An 18908-nucleotide genomic window follows, 5' to 3' on the forward strand; every position below is an offset into this window, starting at 1 on the left:
GATTAGCAGTATGCAACGTTTTGGAACGTTCCGATAGAAATAGGCTATGTAGAACAAACATGCCTCTCTAACATGTAGAATATGGTATCACATCGTCTCTATTCATGGCATTTCTATCTTCAACGTTCGCGATTGATTGGCAACTGAACATTGCCCAGCTGGCCATATTCCACATTATGATTGGTTACTCTCCCTTTAATTAATACAACTGATGAGAGAAAGGGTGTTATATGTCTAGCACGCTGTAGCGCAGCCCGCAGCGCGTCTGCTTAGAACAGCCCCCTGTAGAATGCATACAAAACCCAATATGAGCCACGCAGTTTCAGATTCACAGCAATGTCCATTCCTGACGGAAAAAGGCTGAGAAGGATGGAGAAAAAAGCTTCACGGCTTCAAAGTGACATAGCATCGGATGATTTTATTGATTTTGTTTAACATCATAATTTTTTTAAATGATCAGTGCTGTAGAATAACATTCTAATATTCAGTCCTGTGTAGTTTAGTGATTACAGAAATGTTCTCCATGTAGAAGTTTGAGTTTATTAACATCAAAGACAGTGACTTGGAGAAGAAGGCAGCAAAGCAGAACCAAGGCAATTAAGTGGAGCAGCTATATAGAGTGGTGGGAATTCCAGCTAAGACATGCGTAGTCTGATCCCCTAAAGAATCACATTAAAACAGTAAAAAACACCAAGCCTGGTCCTGGATCTGTTTGTGCTGTCAGGCCATGACAACAACCCTATTGTTGGCTGTAGAGCACAAACAGATCTGGGATCAGGCAAGAAAACATTCCTCCTTGCTTTCAGTTCCACCATCACCTAGGTCCTAAGGAATCCATGCCAATAGCTCACACTGTAATTTAAGGTCAACATTTAAAAGTGAACATGAACTGTAGCCTACTATGGATGAAGTCACTGTATTGTGTGCGTGCAACTTCTTGAGTTGGCTTGAAAAACCACCAACATCAATCAATCAAAGGGAAAATCTTAATCGCCACCATTTGGTTTGGGTTGGGCAACATTGGACAAATGTTTCAACACTGTTTTGGGTTGCCAGGCGCCTGCTCTGTCATGATTAGGAGTCGGGCCTAAGTTTAGAAAGGCTAAGGCTATTAGTCAGACAGACCACTGCTAGTGTTCAGTCCCACAGCGTCCTGACTGACCTGCTGGACTGGGTTGTCATGGTTACCACCCCATAACAAGGAAGTGGCAGCAGAGTGGTGGGGGGATGCAAGGGGAGACATTCTGTATTGAAGTCCCACCGTCTTTAGTGGCTCTGACGCAAGACCACCCATTGTCCACATGCCCCTATGAAATGAGCCCGGCAGCAGGAGACATTGTGCGATAAGATGTGGGAGGCCGCTCTTGTAAAGGGCCATCCTTGTAAAAGACTGGACATTGTTTTAAGTCTGGCGGAGAGGGGATCTGTCATACACTCTGACTGTGACTGTAGATGGGAAAAGAGAGGGAGAGAGAGGAGCATTGTGTCTCACTCTTTAGTCATTAGACATGTCGTAGGCCAGCGTCCCAAATGGCACCCTATTCCAATATAATGCACTACTTTTGATCAAAGCCCTATAGGGTGCCATTTGAGATGCAGCCCGTTTGGGCTGACGTATGGCCTTTGGGTCTTTTGTGACATTCACTGCCTCACTTCATTTGCATTGCAGAGAGCAGGGAGATAAAAATATAATGGCCTACTGCAGGGATGTGGCCTGTAGGATTGATTTAGGCTTGCTCTGAGAGTTACAGACAGAAATGTTACAACAGCTGTATAGAGAGTACAGTAGATTGAACTTGTTGATTCAAGACCAGTTGAATTGAGCGCCGCAGTGTATGGTCTGTGAACAACGATGCTGTTCATTGTGACAATTTCAAGAAAGGAAAAAGTCTGGTTAAGCATTTCCTCTCACCTTCACCTTCACTACTTCCAAGCCTCCATATACAGTTTGCTACATGTAAACATATTGCAAGCTCTACGTATAATAAAAAATAGTATGTCTTTACACTATGTACACAGAGTGGACGGCTAATCGGCTAAGCCCGTGATTTGTAGTATCCATTCTAATAGCTATTTCGGTCAGTGCAATGGAATGTAGGGAGGATTTACAATTCAGGAGACATTACTGATGATGGGACGGCTACATCAAGCTTCAAGTTAATGTACTCTAGTTGTTGTTATTTAAGTCAATGGCACAATGCTGTTTCAAAGGCAAGTGGTGTGACAAGCTGGCCTAGTTCCAGATCTGTTTGTGCTGGCTTGCCAATGACCTTAGGAGTGGGCAAGCCAGCACAAACGGATCAGTCTAGTGAGGAGCAATTGCAGGGCTGAAGAATCTACAGTATTACTTGAATCACGACCATTGGCGGTCAAGGAACACAATTACACAATGTCATGTAGTACAAAAATCAGATGACAACATTCACAGTAGAAAAGTTAAGGATTACAAAGACGATTATTGTGACAAAATACGGAGACAAACAACACCATGTTGGGTGTTACTTCAGTCTGAAGAGCTAGATATTCAATGCTGTTTTTCATAGCATTAGCGTTGGTCTAGGTATAGCATATAGCAGGAAAAATATTTCCTTTGTGTGCACTTCTACTCAATGCTAGAATGGAGGCATTTTATCGAGAGCATTTAGAAACATTGCTTGTTATTGATACATAAATACAAATGTCAAAAGTACCACAAGTACATGAAAATACATTGCATGACAAAGTACATGTACTGTATTCTAAGAGGTAAAGGTAAAACTTTACAGTGGAATCATACCAAAGGACTAACTGGAGTATCATAAACAGAGGATAATGGCTCAATAACTTTCTGTTCTTGCTAATAGTAACAGTTAATGTACTTGATACAGTACACAATAGGATACCAGATTCAATCAAACCCTGACAACCTGGTTTCCAAAACAAGTGAAAAACAACATTCTTTATTGACAATTCAAATTTCGTTCAGTTTCCTAATGTCTGACTGCACATATTATTTTGTCCAAGACAATGCAGCACATCAGCTATAATGTCTATTTAACTTAACCTCGGAAACCTGGATAGCCAGTTGGATTGAATAGGGCCTATGGGCATTTCTTTTGTACCCTTTTTTAATTTTTTTTTTACTATATACTATTTCTGCAATGTCAAGTATAACCGAGGTATAACTTCAGTGGAGCAGGAAAGGAACTCAGTGGTCAACTGCTGAGGAGTACAATGACACTGAGAGCAGGGTCGTACTCATTAGTACAAACGGAAAACAAAAATGGTTGTTTCTTATTGGTTTCTAGTGAATAAGGCCCTGAATAGTTATTTTCACTATTGTCCCGCCCATAGTATCTGAGAGGACACTGATTGGACCAGCTCTTTTTTGCCAATTCCAAGTGAACCCTAATGGATCAGACTCGCACTAAATCAGTGAAGTGAAGCAATAGAAAAACAGAGCGATATTCAGTGTGGACTCCAGGCTACTGTATAGTTTAGCTGTGCAAAGGAAAGTAGAGAACCACAGAAATCAAAGATACAATCACAACAGCAGCAAGGCAGCGTCTCACAAAGCTCATACCCTGAATGAAGACACTAACACAGTCCCCAAATTGTCAAAGCTAATTAGCAGCATTCAAACATGTTTAGTAGTGGTTTTTCAGTAACACTTCGTTTTACAGTCACTGTTTACCAGGTAGTTACCTAGAAAGTACTTGTTAAAATGGTAATTATCTAATAATTGCATAGTAATCACACTTCAGTTTCTACGAGATTCATTGACACACGTGTCTCTATGTACCATTCGGTAACAGTAAATTACCAATAGTGTTGAATTCTTTGAGGTGAGTACCAGAAAATATTACTACCACATAGTTTGTAAGTAAATACCATGTAAACACCATCTTAAAATGGTCTGTAAAAAAAAAGCATTCTAATTTTTCTTCTATTTTGACATGTCATTATACAGTATTTCATAGTTTAAGACCACAAAGCAGGCAAAGAAGGCTCCTAGGAAAAAAGGGGGATTTTGCCATTTGTCAGTTCTGTCTCCCCGTGAAGAATGCTCAAAAACAAACGGGGGCTCACGAAAAAATTATCTTATCTACAGAGAGGTTACATAGAGTGCATTATATATTTTGCAGTTCATATAATACGTTTTGACAGAGCCCTGTACATTGACTTGATATGGATGAGGTGGGATGTCTTAGAGTAGCTAATGAAAGAGGACACAAAATGTCCATCTACAGTACGTGGGGAAAACCATAGTACATTTCTTCCTCTCTGGCTCCAATCGAGCTCCACTATATTTGAGTTCTACTTCCAGGTGGGCTTGATGGTCCTACATGACATAATGGATTGTACAGATTTCTCGGAGAAACTGCTGCTCTTGCGTGAGCGCTCGCGGGTGGGCGGCGGTGGGGGGGTGTCGCTACGCTGGGTGCTCGCCCGGCTTGACGCCCTGACGCTCTGCACCCTCTGCAGACCACCCCCTTGGGCCTTCTCCTTCTCCTCCCCCCGGGGTGAATGCTGCCCCCCTTTGGCAGGAGGTGTGGTTGTGGCGGCGGCTGGAGGCCGAGCGGGTGCTTGACTCTGGGAGCTGCTCCGGGACAGGAGAGAGGGGCTCCTGGAGGGGGTTGGGGGGTTGGAGAGGGCGGGAGCGAGTTCCTTCTTGGTGGTCCTAGAGGAGGAGGCCACAGTGTTGCGGGCCCAGCCAGGCAGGGTGGCTGATGGGGTTTTGGAGCTGTGGGTAGTTGTTTCGGGAGCAATAGCCTCAGAGGGTGCTCCAACCTGACCTTGGGCCTGGGCAGCCAGGGCTCTCATGGTGGAGCGGCACATCTTTGCCTCCGGCGGTGGCTTGGGCAGGTTCCTCAGCGGCTTGGCGCTGGGCTTTCGGAAGGAGGGCTTTCGTGGGTTGAGGTCACATGCCCAGCCTGAGAGGCCGGCGCTCCCCTGGGATTTGGTCTCCTCTGGGGGCAAGCTGGAGTGGCGGGGGGGCCTACTGATCTTCTCGCCCCGCCCCCTGGCTGGGGTGCTCTTGTCACGGAGCGGCTGCCTGGGTACTGCACCCTCATGGTTCCCGGTGGGTCTCTCCACCCGCCTGGCATTGCTGCCAGTCCGGCTGAGCTTGGTGATGGGCACCACCTTCCGCATGCCCTGGTTCTCAGTGGTGGTCAACATCCTGACGCCGCGACCCACTCCGCTGTTTTTGGAAACTTTTGACACATTCTTGGTCTTGGTGTGTGTTGGTTTAGGGCTATACGTCTCTACAACTTTCTCGCCCACCTGCCTACCCTCCGCCGTGTCCCAGCTATCTGTGTCCCCCTCTTCCGTGGTGACGAAGGAGCCGACGGATGGGGCACGTTCGTCTCTGGACTTTGACGCCGACATCTCATTTGTGGAGGCGGAGACGGACTGATCTTTTGTGGGTGTGGAATCAAAGTTGGAGTTGGAGGATAGCGAGCTGGGGTCTTGAAGGTTCCCCTGGACGTTGTTGCAGTCAGTGTTCTTTACGTCGGGGACCAATCCTTCCCTCATTAAAGGCGAGCTTTCGATCTCAGAGTAGTCAAGCGCTACGGAGCAGTCCGTTTCTGTGCAGTCTAAGATGTAGAAAACCGGTTTCTTATTGGATACGGAGGGGTCAAGAGGGAGGGTCGTGTCGCAGGTGGTTGAGGAGATGGTGCTGCTGTCCTCCTCTTCCTCCTTCTGAAGTGGGCTCACCACAAACTGAGAAGACGCCATTTTACCTTCCCACACCGCGGGCTCTGGCCCTCTTTCCAAACTCTTTGGACAAGGAGGAGGAGTATCCAAAAGGAGTGTCTTTGGAGATTCCCTCTCCCTTTCCAAGTCCGTCACCACCACGTCTTCGTGGTCGACAAAGTGCTTGTGATTTGTGTTATTGTTCGGACTGGGGGGGTCAAATGGTTGAATTCCCGGGACTAGCGTGTGCCTCTCCACGCTGACGTTCATGTGTGCCGTGACGATCGCTCCGGGGTTGGGAGACTTCTGAAAGACGTTACGGTTGTGACACGAGCGAGGCAGATAGCTCCCCTCGGACACGGTCGTGTAGTTGTTATTATTGTTATACGGTTCCTCATTGACATTAAAGCCTGTGGAAGAGTACATGGCCAAGGGGCTGATGGGCTCTGTCTCGGCCCGGTGTGACGTGGCCAGCACCTGCCGCCCGTTCCCCAGCTCGCGGTTATCGTCCTGGGACACAAGCCAGGGGGCGGTTCTCCGTTGGAGGGTGCGGCCGGAGCGCGGCAGGCTGTTGAACTTGTTGGCATAGTCTGCTGGCAGCGCCGCGCCACTGCCGAACAGCTCCAGATAGCCGTGAAGCTCGCGGTCGGCCATGGCGGCCACAGTGTGGCGGTGGCGACGGGCGCTGGCTGAACGACCCAGGGGGCTGTGGGGGCTGGCGGGACGCTGCTGGAGGAAGTCCAGTAGGCCCTCCTTGGTGAGCATGTCCACGTCGTTCTCGCTGCTGCTGCGGCCAAAGCCGCTGTTACCAGCGCCGGCAGCCTGCTGCTGGTCAGCATTCCAGGCAAAGCGCTTCTCCTCCAGCTCTCTGAGACGCCGCTGCCTGGCCGTCTCCTTCAGCTCCCGCTCCAGGTTATCCTAGCAGAGATAGCGAAAGGACGGGCTAATTAATAACATTTTGTGTACAGGAAAGTATTCAGACCCCTTGAATTTTCCACATTTTGTTATATGTTTACATACACCTACATCAGTATGTTCTTTTAAAGAGTTTATCATTTTTTGTTACTTCAGGAAATGCAATGCATGTTAACGTGAGTTACTTATCTGAAACTACATAGTAGAGACTTAAAAGATTTGAATTGAAATATTTAAAGAAAAAACAGCTCACCTTGACAGCCTTTTTGAACTTGAGACAGAAGTCCTGGAAGATGCGGAAGCACTCATCCAGCATGAAGGTGTCCTTGTCTTCACAGAAGAAGTCAATAAGCGCATTTCCCTCCTTCCGCAGGTCCAGCCTGCGCCTCTTCAGGTCTTGTAAGGTCCTTGTGGAGCTCTGTTGGGGATGACAGAAAATGGATGACAGACACATAGATTAGATATATAAAAAACAACACATATTTGAACATATTATTACCATAAAAAAATACCAAAAACAGGGGGCTTGGTGATACTGTATATCAGGGATGTAGGATAGTATGAATGGTAAGCACTTATCAACATGCAAAATACATATTGACTCATATTGGCCCATATTTGTTATGCTTATGGGGTGTTCTTCCAATTGAGATCATGGTGGTAAGTTATCTGATATACATTTATTTGTCTACTATATGTACAGACACACCTCACATGACATTGAAGTCATGTTACAATGTTACAGTCACCCTGGGATCCGTTTTGGTATCACAACTGGCTAAGGATACCTTCACATGCGCCGTAATCAGCACAGAGTAGAATTCCCAAATTAGATTCTGACTGAATGTGCTCCCACCTGCAGGAAGGGGTCCAGCTGCTCCAGGAGCTCCGGGTCACTCTGGACCTTCTCCTCCAGTGATCTGGTCCTGACGTAGAGAGACGAGAACTCCAACTCGATGTTTTCCACTGATATTCTGCGGGGATATACAAATCATCCAAAGCCTGTTAAAATACATTGTGTGGCTCAGTTGGTAGAGCGTGGCGCATGCAACGTCAGGGTTTTGTGTTTGATTCCCGCTGGGACCACCCAAAAAATGGGCTCCCGAATGGCACAGCGGTCTAAGGCACTGTATCTCAGTGCTAAAGGCGTCACTACAGACACCCTGGTTCGAATCCAGGCTGTATCACAACCGAGTGTGATCTTGAGTCCCATAGGGCGGTGCACAATTGGCCCAGCATTGTCCGTGTTTGGCTGGTGTAGGCCATCATTGTAAATAATAACTTGTTCTTAACTGACTTGCCTGGTTAGAAAGAAGAAAAAAATGTATGTGTTTTAGATAAAAGCATATTCTAAATGGTGTATATTATATATATATATTATAATAAATGTGAATAGTTTAAGATTCTAAAACTTTGTGGACTGCTGTAGCAGATGGCTATGTCAGCATCATAAAATGTGACTTTGTATTCCTGAGACTTGAAGTACTGCTGACCCTGAACCCAGAAATGCCTTGGCTTGTATCGGTCAGTGGTATTGATGGTGCTTTAGAAATTGCTATGTTGTGGTTCACTGTGGCAGAAATGGACCATGTTATGTATGGCAGTTGTCTATATTTGACCATTGAATGCAAAGGCCTATCTACAGTGCATTCGATAATGGTGAAGGCACGACAGTTAGAGAGGCTGGAAGTAAGGATGATGTGTTAGCATATCCACAGCGGAGCATTAACTGTTGGCACACCAGGAGAGAGGGAGAGCTGAACTGTAGCATGCAGAGGTGACCTTGTTAAAGAGCTTGACAGCCAAAGGGAAGATAATGCATCCTAAACAGTGCAGAGCCATTGGGAGCTTAAATTAATTTGAAATTCAACTCATGGCGTTAGTAGGGATCTGCGATTTCATTCAGTGCTGCTGTTATTCTAGCCAATAATCAACCTCTTCATTTGATTGCATTTAAACTATGAGTATGTATTGTACCATATATTTTTTCTATGGTGTTAAAGCTACAGTCTGTGATTCAAAAAACAACAAAGTGGTCACCTCGCCACTTGGTAAATAGCTGAGGTATGCGGCTGGAGAAATGTAACCAGACTTAAAGCTGCAGTCTGCAGTTCAGAATACAACAAACAGGACACCCCACCACTTGTTTAGGTAAACGGCTAAGGGATTGGGGTGGGGCTGCAGAAATGTTACTAGACTGCAGCATTAAGCACAAATCATCATACAGTAGTAGTCATATAAAGGCAACATATACAGATATGGCTAATGGAGGGGAATAATCATGCTAATGCTCTCTAAGAGCAGTGGCTGAAGCAAGAACCTAAAAGTTACACATAGCATTCCAGGAACTGAGTTAGTGTTCTTGACTGTGAAAAGAAACCCATAAAAGTGCTTACACGGTATAGGGCATCCATAGATAACGGGTATGAAATTGACTGGGAGTCTTCTAGGTGAACTAGTTGTAAGACTCTTGTCAAAGGAAAGCAGTGCAAATGCTGCGTTCTTGACATGTCAGAGTGTTCGGAAATAAAACGTGCAAACTCTGAGCATTAACTTGGACTTTTTACCTGGAAGCACTCTGGATGTCCTGAAGTTTCTCAGGGAACTTCAGCAGCTTCTCGTCCTTCTTCTGTGCCTCCTGGGTAGATAGGAAAGGAATTATAATTAGCCTTGTATAATGCTTTATTACATGTTATGTACACCCATATAATTACCCCTTGTAATTTCCACTCTGTTTAATAAAGCTTGAAAATACATAAGGACTCCTTAAAAAATAAAAACACACAAACATCTGCCATCCTTCCTGCAATATTCAAAATGTCTCTCATTTGGCCTCTGTTTACTCAAACATCAATGTCATGCAATATTTACAAGTGACAACTTCTCTGCTGTTGAAAGGGCATCTGTGGAAAGCCTCTCCTTATTCTGTGTCAAAAAAGACATATTCACACATCTCACATTCTAACAAACTAATTCAAACAACTACTGAATTCTGACCCACTGGGCACACCACGTCATTTAAATGTGGAAATGTTGGTAATATTTGGATGAGATATTGATCAATAAGATTTCAACCTTTATTCACCCACTCAAAAAGACAGCCTGAAGTTTGTTGAATTCCCAATGTGTCACTACCTTCTGGCGCAGGTAATCATTCTTAAAGTCATTACTTCATGTTTTGAGTTTACATTCCAATTCTGGGGGCAATTTGACTAATGGTTTATGTTAATATTTGTGTTTATTGGTATATTGTGGTCATCTTTCAATTCTGGGCCGACTTTGAATGCAGCACCTTATAATTAAAAAATTCATTAGAGTCTATATACCAAATCTCGAGTCAATCTGACTTAAAAACTCATTGCTGCATTCAAATATTGCCACACTGTACCTATAGGTGTACTATAGCAAATAGGATAATGCTACAAATATTTTTGAAAATATAATTTGTATATGTAATTTGTAGCATTAGCATATGTGCTAACATGCATCTATAGGTACAGAATGGCAATATATATGTAATGAGTCTAAATACAAAATCTGAAGTGAATCTGACGTATGGTTCACGAGGATAAGATGAATGCAGATGATTTTGAGCATTAGCGTTACACATGCAAAGAATGAGTTGTTAATAGTTTCCTTGTTTTTTTAAATATAAATACCAAATTCAGTATGGTTCATTTTAGGGACGGCAATGATAGCGATGATAAGTTTAAAGTTAATAGGCCACTGTGGTGTCGATTTACATTGGTTTAAATGGACAAGGAAAATCTGAGTTTTGGTTTGTCAATAACTTCGCCATCTTTTGGCCAATCCCTTAGCTTTTCAACTAAGTTAAGATATGTACCATAGGCCTACATTCCACATTTTGTGTGTACTTTCAGCATATTTTAACATATTAGTGTATGTGCTAATATGCACCTACTGGTATAGTGTGGCCATCTTTGAATGCATCAACGCAGGGACTATTGTGACCAAAGACCAAATTTGGAGTGAATCTGACTTTTAGTCCATGAGAAGATTCTTTATGAATATTTTAAGCATTAGCGTAACTTTGTCAAAAAAGTGAATTGTTAATAGTTTCCTTATTTTTTAGGATATCAATGGCAAACTTAACATGGTTCATCATGGTAATGTCTCTGATGAACCTAAACGGTTTCAAGTTGATAGGCCATTGCGGAGTGGATTTACAAAGGATTTAGATTGACACGTAAAATCTGATTTATCAACAGCTCAGCCATTCTTTTTGAAGTTACTCATAGCCTCTAGTTTCTGTGTGCTTCGCTCTGAACTCTGAATTACCTGGATTGCAGTTGAGATGACATTAAAAGTACATAGTGCAAGTTATCAATGCTGTTCAATATTCTGCACAGATTATTATAGCAACTGTGAAGATTTCCACAGACCTGCGACCTTTGCATGCTATTTTGAACATGCACGCTTTCTATGATTACATAAGACATTTATAGTTACAGGAACCTCAAAACATGGCTCTGGATGTGTTACTCGTTTTAAAGTTGAATAAATACTGTTACATTAGTTTGTAAAATATCCTAACTTTAGGCTATTAATTGTATTACAAAAGTTATATTTGTAATACAAATATCAACATTGTCACGTCCTGACCAGTATAAGGGGTTATTTGTTATTGTAGTTTGGTCAGGGCGTGGCAGGGGTGTGTTTGTTTGTGTTGTCGGGGTTTTTGGGTATTGTTCTATGTTTTGTATTTCTTTGTGTTAGCCTGGTATGGCTCTCAATCAGGGACAGCTGTACATCGTTGTTGCTGATTGGGAGCCATACTTAGGTAGCCCTTTTTCCACCTGTCTTTTGTGGGAAGTTGTTTTTGTACTGCTGTGGTTTGCCTGCAAACTGTCTAGCTGTCGTTCGTTTTTTCTTGTTTTGTGTAGTGTTCAAATAAAGTTAAGATGAGCATTCACATACCCGCTGCATTTTGGTCCAATCACGACGACGGCCGTTACAAACATTTAAAGGGAATGAATCTAATGCTTGGATAGTTCCATCTGAGCCACTGGCTTAATCCTACTCTTTAAATTATATTTTTGGTTTAGTTGGAGATGTGAATCCAACATATCATTTGGTAACTTGTGGACAAGTTAATAGGCAAAAGTGCATCGCAAAAGTGATATTGAATTGTGCTTAGTTGTGCACACAAACAAAAATCTACATTTGAAGGAATTGTATCTTTTGTACCACAGACTTAGTCTGACTTTAATTCCAGTTTGTCTACAAATTAATAATTGATATGTTGAAATGAACCATCTCCATCTCAAGAATAGGACTAAATCAAATCAAACTTTAAACACACTTTAAATAAAGTTTGACTTGATTTAGTCCTATTATTTTACTTAGAGATGGAGATGTGAGTCCAACATTAATTATTAAGTTTAATATTACATTTAAAATCAACCAAAGCTTGAAATCCTAGGCCCATATGCATTGTCTATTTTTAGTTGAACCGTGGGTTGACTTGAGACAATATCTGTTGATGACTTTGCAAATTCTATAATAATAATAATAATAATAATAATAATAATAATAATAATAAAAGGCCTAATATAGGCCTAAATAGTATCATTGATGATATATGACTTAACATTTGTTCTGTTAAACCCACCTCTCCAGTAGGAGGTGCTGCCCAGTTTATAGATTTTTTCTGATAGTGGATATAACGTTGAAGATCTGAAGTTGTTTCAAATATACAAATTCAACAAGGTATGTCTATGTTGAAAATTAGTAACCATGATGACATAATCCTGTAATTGAAATTTTATCCTCAAAACAACAGTTGATGACTTTTTGCAAATCCAATGTATTTTCCACCTAGATTCCATGTCTCAATACATTGACAAATTACGTTAAAACAACGTTGATTCAACCAGTTTGTTCCCAGTGGGGAGTGTCTGTACTCTGGTCGAATGCCAAAAGGATCCACAGGTCAGCACACTGACTCATACACCCAAATGGTGACATTTCATTTTAAAGTGAGCATGACCAGAAGAAACCTGAAGATATTCCTGCACACTGCTTGCTTACAAAGTGATTCTCCACTAATCTGTCTCTCTGTGTGTCTCCTCCAGTGTGTATATGTGTCTTCTCCTGTGTGTGTTGTACATGTTTGTTTGTCTCCTCCATTATGTGTCTCCTCCAATGTGTCTGTCTCCTCCAGTGTGCCTGTCTCCTCCAGTGTGCCTGTCTCCTCCAGTGTGCCTGTCTCCTCCAGTGTGCCTGTCTCCTCCAGTGTGCCTGTCTCCTCCAATGTGCCTGTCTCCTCCAGTGTGCCTGTCTCCTCTAGTGTGTCTGTCTCCTTCAGTGTCTCCTCCCATTTCTCTCTGTCAGACTCACCAAAGCCACAAAATGCAGCAGGTTCATGCCCGGTTTGTTGGCCTTGGTATCAGCCAGCGAGAGGAGCGATGACAGCTTGAAGCCCACGGCGTTGCCCGCGTAGCCGCCCTGCGGGACGGGGAGGAGGATAAACGAGCAGTGTCATAGTGGTGCCATAAAAGCCATTATCCCACCTTAGCCATCGTCATATCAGAGAGAGAGAGAGAGAGAGAGAGAGAGAGAGAGAGAGAGAGAGAGAGAGAGAGAGAGAGAGAGAGAATCATTGGCTTACAGCGTTCATGATGTTTCCAGCCTGCAGGACCAGGTGGAGGATGGCGTGTAGTTCCTCACAGGTCATCAGCTCTACAGAGAGAGAGGAGTGAGGGGTCAATACAAACCCATAGCACGCAGAGCATTTAGCAGTAACCTCCATCAGATCTGGGCTTCAAAAAAATAGATTCAAATACTTTATCTGTGCCTAGTTGAGCTTGCCTGGCTTAATAAACTAATAGAAAAGTCCTAAAACTGCAAACCCCGCCCATCTGGCACTCCAGGCAGACTCAAGCTAACGCTCAAAGTATTTGAAAATACTTTCAAGTATTTCAACCCAGGTCTGCCCCCATCAAACACCATCACTGGTTGGAATTAACTTCCACCATACACTTCCACTATAACTCAAGCTAGCTTTCAACTGAGATATACAACTGTATAGAGATGATGTCATAGTTTTAGCATGACTGTAGGCCTACTGATATTTCAAATACTGTACAATACAGCTAGCTACTCATTAGGAGTAATGTCAGCCCCCACCAAGAGTCTGGTTTCACTAGTAATCACAATCAGGAAGTAGCTTGTCTGTGACTTGCACTTTGTTTAATTAGCAAATGGACAACAGCGTAACAAAATGCATCATATATGTACATGCACATCCTAGATCAAATGCTATTCATGATGAGATGGAGTAAACACAAAAAACACCCACAAAATAACGACGGCTCAAACCAACTTATCCAACGTTGCAGCAATGTGCAGAGCTGTGGTCGAGTGGATAACACTCCTGGCACATGCCACATAAGGCCCTGTACTGGAGATCAGGGTTCAATGCCTTCTTTCTGTGTCTCCCTTCTCACTGTCTTCCATCCATCTACACCTGTCTAATAAAGCACGCCAAAAAACCTTGCAGCTATAACCTCTTTTATGTAACATAACGCCGCCCAGAGGCCTAATGTTGATGAAACAATTCTTCATTTTGGCCAAGTGCCGTGCCGAACTGACATCTCAATTCAGCACTGCCGCGAAGAGGATGCGGTGCATGGGCATCCTGAGAGGGAAGCCAATAAAGTGTGGCTGAGGGGTGAGAAGCTGTGACTCAGCTAAAATGACATTGAGCCGCGTTCAGCTTAGAGCATGGGGGGTTGGTGTGTCAAATATGTCCCACCATTTATTGGATGCTTTGTAAAGCCCCAAATTCGCTGAGAGGTGAAACTCCATGTAAGGACGTTTTACGAATCATTCAAAAACCCTGCGCTATGCCCTAAAAGGCCTCACAATGCAGATTTTACAGCAGCCTGCACTCTCAAGACATGTTTAGCTTACTAAATGTATCAGGGCAATTAATTTGCTAAATTGGTGCTGCTCTTTAGGCACTACCAAGCTCATTTGAATGTATTAGCTACAGTAGCTGCATACCAACAAATCATGCATAGGCCCACTGTACTACAATAAATGTCAACGTGTTGCATATTTCAGAGCCCAAATGACAAAAACAAGTCGACTGTGGATCATATGATTGGTTTCAGACGCAGTGCTTAAATGGGCACCCTACAGTATAATAACACTGACACACTGCGGCCATCTGCTGGTTTCAACTGTTTGTCATCACGGCCTATTTTGTCCTTAGAAATCATTAACCATTAAACAAATGGTTAACCAAATGAGGTCTACTGTCCCTACCCCCGAAAAAATCTCTAGGTGCATCCATCCACGTCTCTATATATCTGTAAATACAGTATGTATCTCAGTATCTTTCTATCTCTGTATTTAAATGTCTCTTCATTGCATGAACCTCAATTTCTGTCATTAACCTGAAAACCTCCTCTGCATGAACCCTGCATCCAGGGGTTGGAAGCAACATTATTTTTCAATCATTTAGTTCTGAACAGAAATATAAAGTTTTTGGTTCCGTACCACTTTTCTAACCAGGAAAATAAGTTTTGAAACGGTTCGAACCAAAAAAAAGTACTGGTTTGTATCGTTCCTCTCTGTTCCTTTTTAAACCTCTAAAATATATATTTTTTTACATTTAGCTCAACATTAAATTACTTCACGGATCAGTGCAACTTGCTGTGGAGCAGGTAAGCAATTTAATGTGTAAAGGAAAGTAGTTAAGAGCAAATAGTATTTTGCCGTAACAGCATGGTTTAATCATAATGAAAGACAAACACACACACTGGGCTGCCAGTCACAGTGTAGGGCGCAAGATGCAACTGACATTTTGAGGGTGAGGAGAGAGCAAAGCGAGAAAGGATGGCGGAAGCATGCTCTGAAGCACTAAGCATCTTGTTATGATATGCATTATCTGAATTAGGCCAACAGAATTATACCTACGGAGAAGAGGCTTCTATGGAGGAACTTTGAACATCTTTAGCTAGAATTAAAAACATGTCTTTACCTTTTTGTAGGACCATTAGCATTGAAAAAGTAAATCCATTCTTCTCTAATTAAACGTCTCTCCCTAATTTCTGAATTATGCTTGTAATGTTTAAACCATGATCCTCGTTTGTTAAGTCAAACGACACCGCTGGTCCTGCTCACATTGCCCTACCCTATGCTTTGACCTCTTTCTCCCCTCTCTCTCCAGATGAAATCTTGCGTCTTGTGACGGCCGGCCGCCCAACAACCTGCCCGCTTGACCCTATCCCCTCCTCTCTTCTCCAGACCATTTCCGGAGACCTTCTCCCTTACCTCACCTCGCTCATCAACTCATCCTTGACCGCTGGCTACGTCTCTTCCGTCTTCAAGAGAGCGAGAGTTGCACCCCTTCTCAAAAAACCTACACTCAATCCCTCCGATGTCAACAACTACAGACCAGTATCCCTTCTTTCTTTTCTCTCCAAAACTCTTGAACGTGCCGTCCTTGGCCAGCTCTCCTGCTATCTCTCTCAGAATTAACTTCTTGATCCAAATCAGTCAGGTTTCAAGGCTGGTCATTCAACTGAGACTGCTCTTCTCTGTTTCACGGAGGCTCTCCGCACTGCTAAAGCTAACTCTCTCTCCTCTGCTCTCATCCTTCTAGACCTATCTGCTGCCTTTGATACTGTGAACCATCAGATCCTCCTCTCCACCCTCTCCGAGTTGGGAATCTCCGGCGCGGCTCACTCTTGGATTGCGTCCTACCTGACAGGTCGCTCCTACCAGGTGGCGTGGCGAGAATCCGTCTCCGCACCACGTGCTCTCACCACTGGTGTCCCCCAGGGCTCAGTTCTAGGCCCTCTTCTATTCTCGCTATACACCAAGTCACTTGGCTCTGTCATATCCTCACATGGTCTCTCCTATCATTGCTACGCAGACGACACACAATTAATCTTCTCCTTTCCCCCTTTTGATAACCAGGTGGCGAATCGCATCTCTGCATGTCTGGCAGACATATCAGTGTGGATGACGGATCACCACCTCAAGCTGAACCTCGGCAAGACGGAGCTGCTCTTCCTCCCGGGGAAGGACTGCCCTTTCCATCTCACCATCACGGTGGACAACTCCATTGTGTCCTCCTCCCAGAGTGCTAAGAGCCTCGGCGTGACCCTGGACAACACCCTGTCGTTCTCCGCTAACATCAAGGCGGTGACCCGATCCTGTAGGTTCATTCTATACAACATTCGCAGAGTACGACCCTGCCTTACACAGGAAGCGGCGCAGGTCCTAATCCAGGCACTTGTCATCTCCCGTCTGGATTACTGCAACTCCCTGTTGGCGGGGCTCCCTGCCTGTGCCATTAAACCCCTACAACTCATCCAGAACGCCGCAGCCCGTCTGGTGTTCAACCTTCCGAAGTTCTCTCACGTCACCCCGCTCCTCAGCACACTCCACTGGCTTCCTGTTGAAGCTCGCATCTGCTACAAGACCATGGTGCTTGCCTACGGAGCTGTGAGGGGAACGGCACCTCCGTACCTTCAGGCTCTGATCAGGCCCTACACCCAAACAAGGGCACTGCGTTCATCCACCTCTGGCCTGCTGGCTATGTACTATTGTAAAGTGGTTGTTCCACTGGATATCATAAGGTGAATGCACCAATTTGTAAGTCGCTCTGGATAAGAGTGTCTGCTAAATGACGTAAATGTAAATGTAATGTTGTCAGTAGGCTACAGTAACCTATGCTTCAGAGGGAGGGGCAGGTAGCCTACACACACACGCACACCTACTGGCAAAGATTTCCAGCTGGCAGGCAGACGCTGGAATAAGTTTCTGAGTGACAGAATGAGGGCTTTGCATAGGCGCTTGGTTGTGATTTTTGTCGGACAGGAAGAAAATGCCCGGAATGTAAAATAACGTTATTAACCGGTTCCCATGCTTTTAAAATAATGGTTCCGGAACAATATAGATCACTTTTGTTTTCGGTTCGGGTTCTGTTCCTCAAATAATTTTGTTATTTTCCGGTTTTCTGTTCTGTTCTCTGAACCGGTTTCAACACTTACCTGCATCTACCACTCATCTACTATATATATTGGTCCGAATACAGCGCCAGCTCAAATGACACGCACACACCCGCGCACACACTGGGTCCTTGTTACACCTCAGTGCTGCAACTCAGATATCTGGGTCTCCAGTCGATGGTGTGTGGCAGCACCAGCGGTGGCCGCTAGCGGGGCAGTGGTGTGTCAACATCCTTACCTTTGGTGGCCACGCGGATTACGTCGATATCACGGCTCATCACAGCGCAGGATGGAAAGAACTCGTCACGCAGGACCATGGCCTCGATGCGCAACTCAAACCTGGCAGGGGCGACAGAGAACAGTCAGATTCACTGGCACATGGAACAGAATAGTACAATTTACTATACTCCAGGCCCTCAGTTTCGAGGGCCAAAGCACTGATGGTTTTCATTCTCTCCTAATCAGGTACTGCCTTGATCAGCCTGTTGCATGATGATGAGGAAACCCATGGTCCTAAATGACTTTTATGACGTCTCACACCTGGTTCTAAATATCAACAAGACCAAAGAGGTTTGCATAGACTTCAGGAAGCGTACAACACTTACCTCTGCAACATCTATCAGAGGTCAGAACACAGAGATTGTAGAAGAATACAAATATATGGGTGTCCTCTTGGACAGTAAGGTTCAGTGGAGTAAATGTACAAACCTGATCTTAAAAAAGAGTCAACAGAGACTGTACTTTCTCAATTTTAATGTTGACTGTTCTATACTGACTCTGTTTTACAAATCTTTCATTGAGAGTATTTTAACTTTTTGTATTGTTTGTTGGTTTGGTAATGCCACTGTCAGCCAGAGAATTATGCTGAGAAGGATTATCACCACAGCAAGCAAGGTACTTGGAGTCAAACAGACAGGCCTCATGAGATCTTTAACATCAGGGCCCTCCGCAAGGCTCACAAAATCATTTTAGACCCAAGCCACCCCCTGTACTCGGACTTTGAACTACTCCCCTCTGGGTGCAGGTATACGGCACCCCCCGGGAGGAAAAACAGAACTAGACAATAATTTGCGCTAGTTGGGATATCCCTCCTAAATAGCTCGGGCTAATGTTCCTATCGACCCAGTAAGGCCCGCAGACTAGTCTCTTTTTATTGGTATGTAACTGTTATGGAAGTTATATTATCAATTTATTTTGTATTTAAACACCACTTTAAACATGTACATGACACTGCAACAAAATTTCCCCATGGGGTCAATAAAGTCAGTAAAGTAAAGTATGACTTACACTTGGCCTTGATCAATTAACTACCAGGAAGAAAAACAG

At 43.9% G+C, this 18908-nt stretch overlaps 1 protein-coding gene across 1 annotated transcript in view; it reads right to left on the reverse strand.

Annotated features, from left to right (window-relative positions):
* Nucleotides 1–403: 403 nt before the first annotated feature.
* fhdc1 (FH2 domain containing 1) overlaps nucleotides 404–18908 on the reverse strand; it is a 34954-nt gene continuing 16449 nt past the window's right edge. The window contains exons 5-11 of the mRNA XM_029749406.1: nucleotides 17821–17921; nucleotides 13226–13296; nucleotides 12955–13062; nucleotides 9162–9232; nucleotides 7451–7568; nucleotides 6848–7012; nucleotides 404–6597 (exon numbers count right to left, since the gene is read on the reverse strand). Coding sequence (XP_029605266.1) covers nucleotides 4297–6597; nucleotides 6848–7012; nucleotides 7451–7568; nucleotides 9162–9232; nucleotides 12955–13062; nucleotides 13226–13296; nucleotides 17821–17921 — 2935 coding nt within the window. The 3' untranslated portion in view covers nucleotides 404–4296. The remainder of the gene's footprint in view (nucleotides 6598–6847; nucleotides 7013–7450; nucleotides 7569–9161; nucleotides 9233–12954; nucleotides 13063–13225; nucleotides 13297–17820; nucleotides 17922–18908) is intronic.

The sequence above is a fragment of the Salmo trutta genome, chromosome 4, assembly GCF_901001165.1.
Source record: "Salmo trutta chromosome 4, fSalTru1.1, whole genome shotgun sequence".
NCBI classification, from domain to species: domain Eukaryota; kingdom Metazoa; phylum Chordata; class Actinopteri; order Salmoniformes; family Salmonidae; genus Salmo; species Salmo trutta.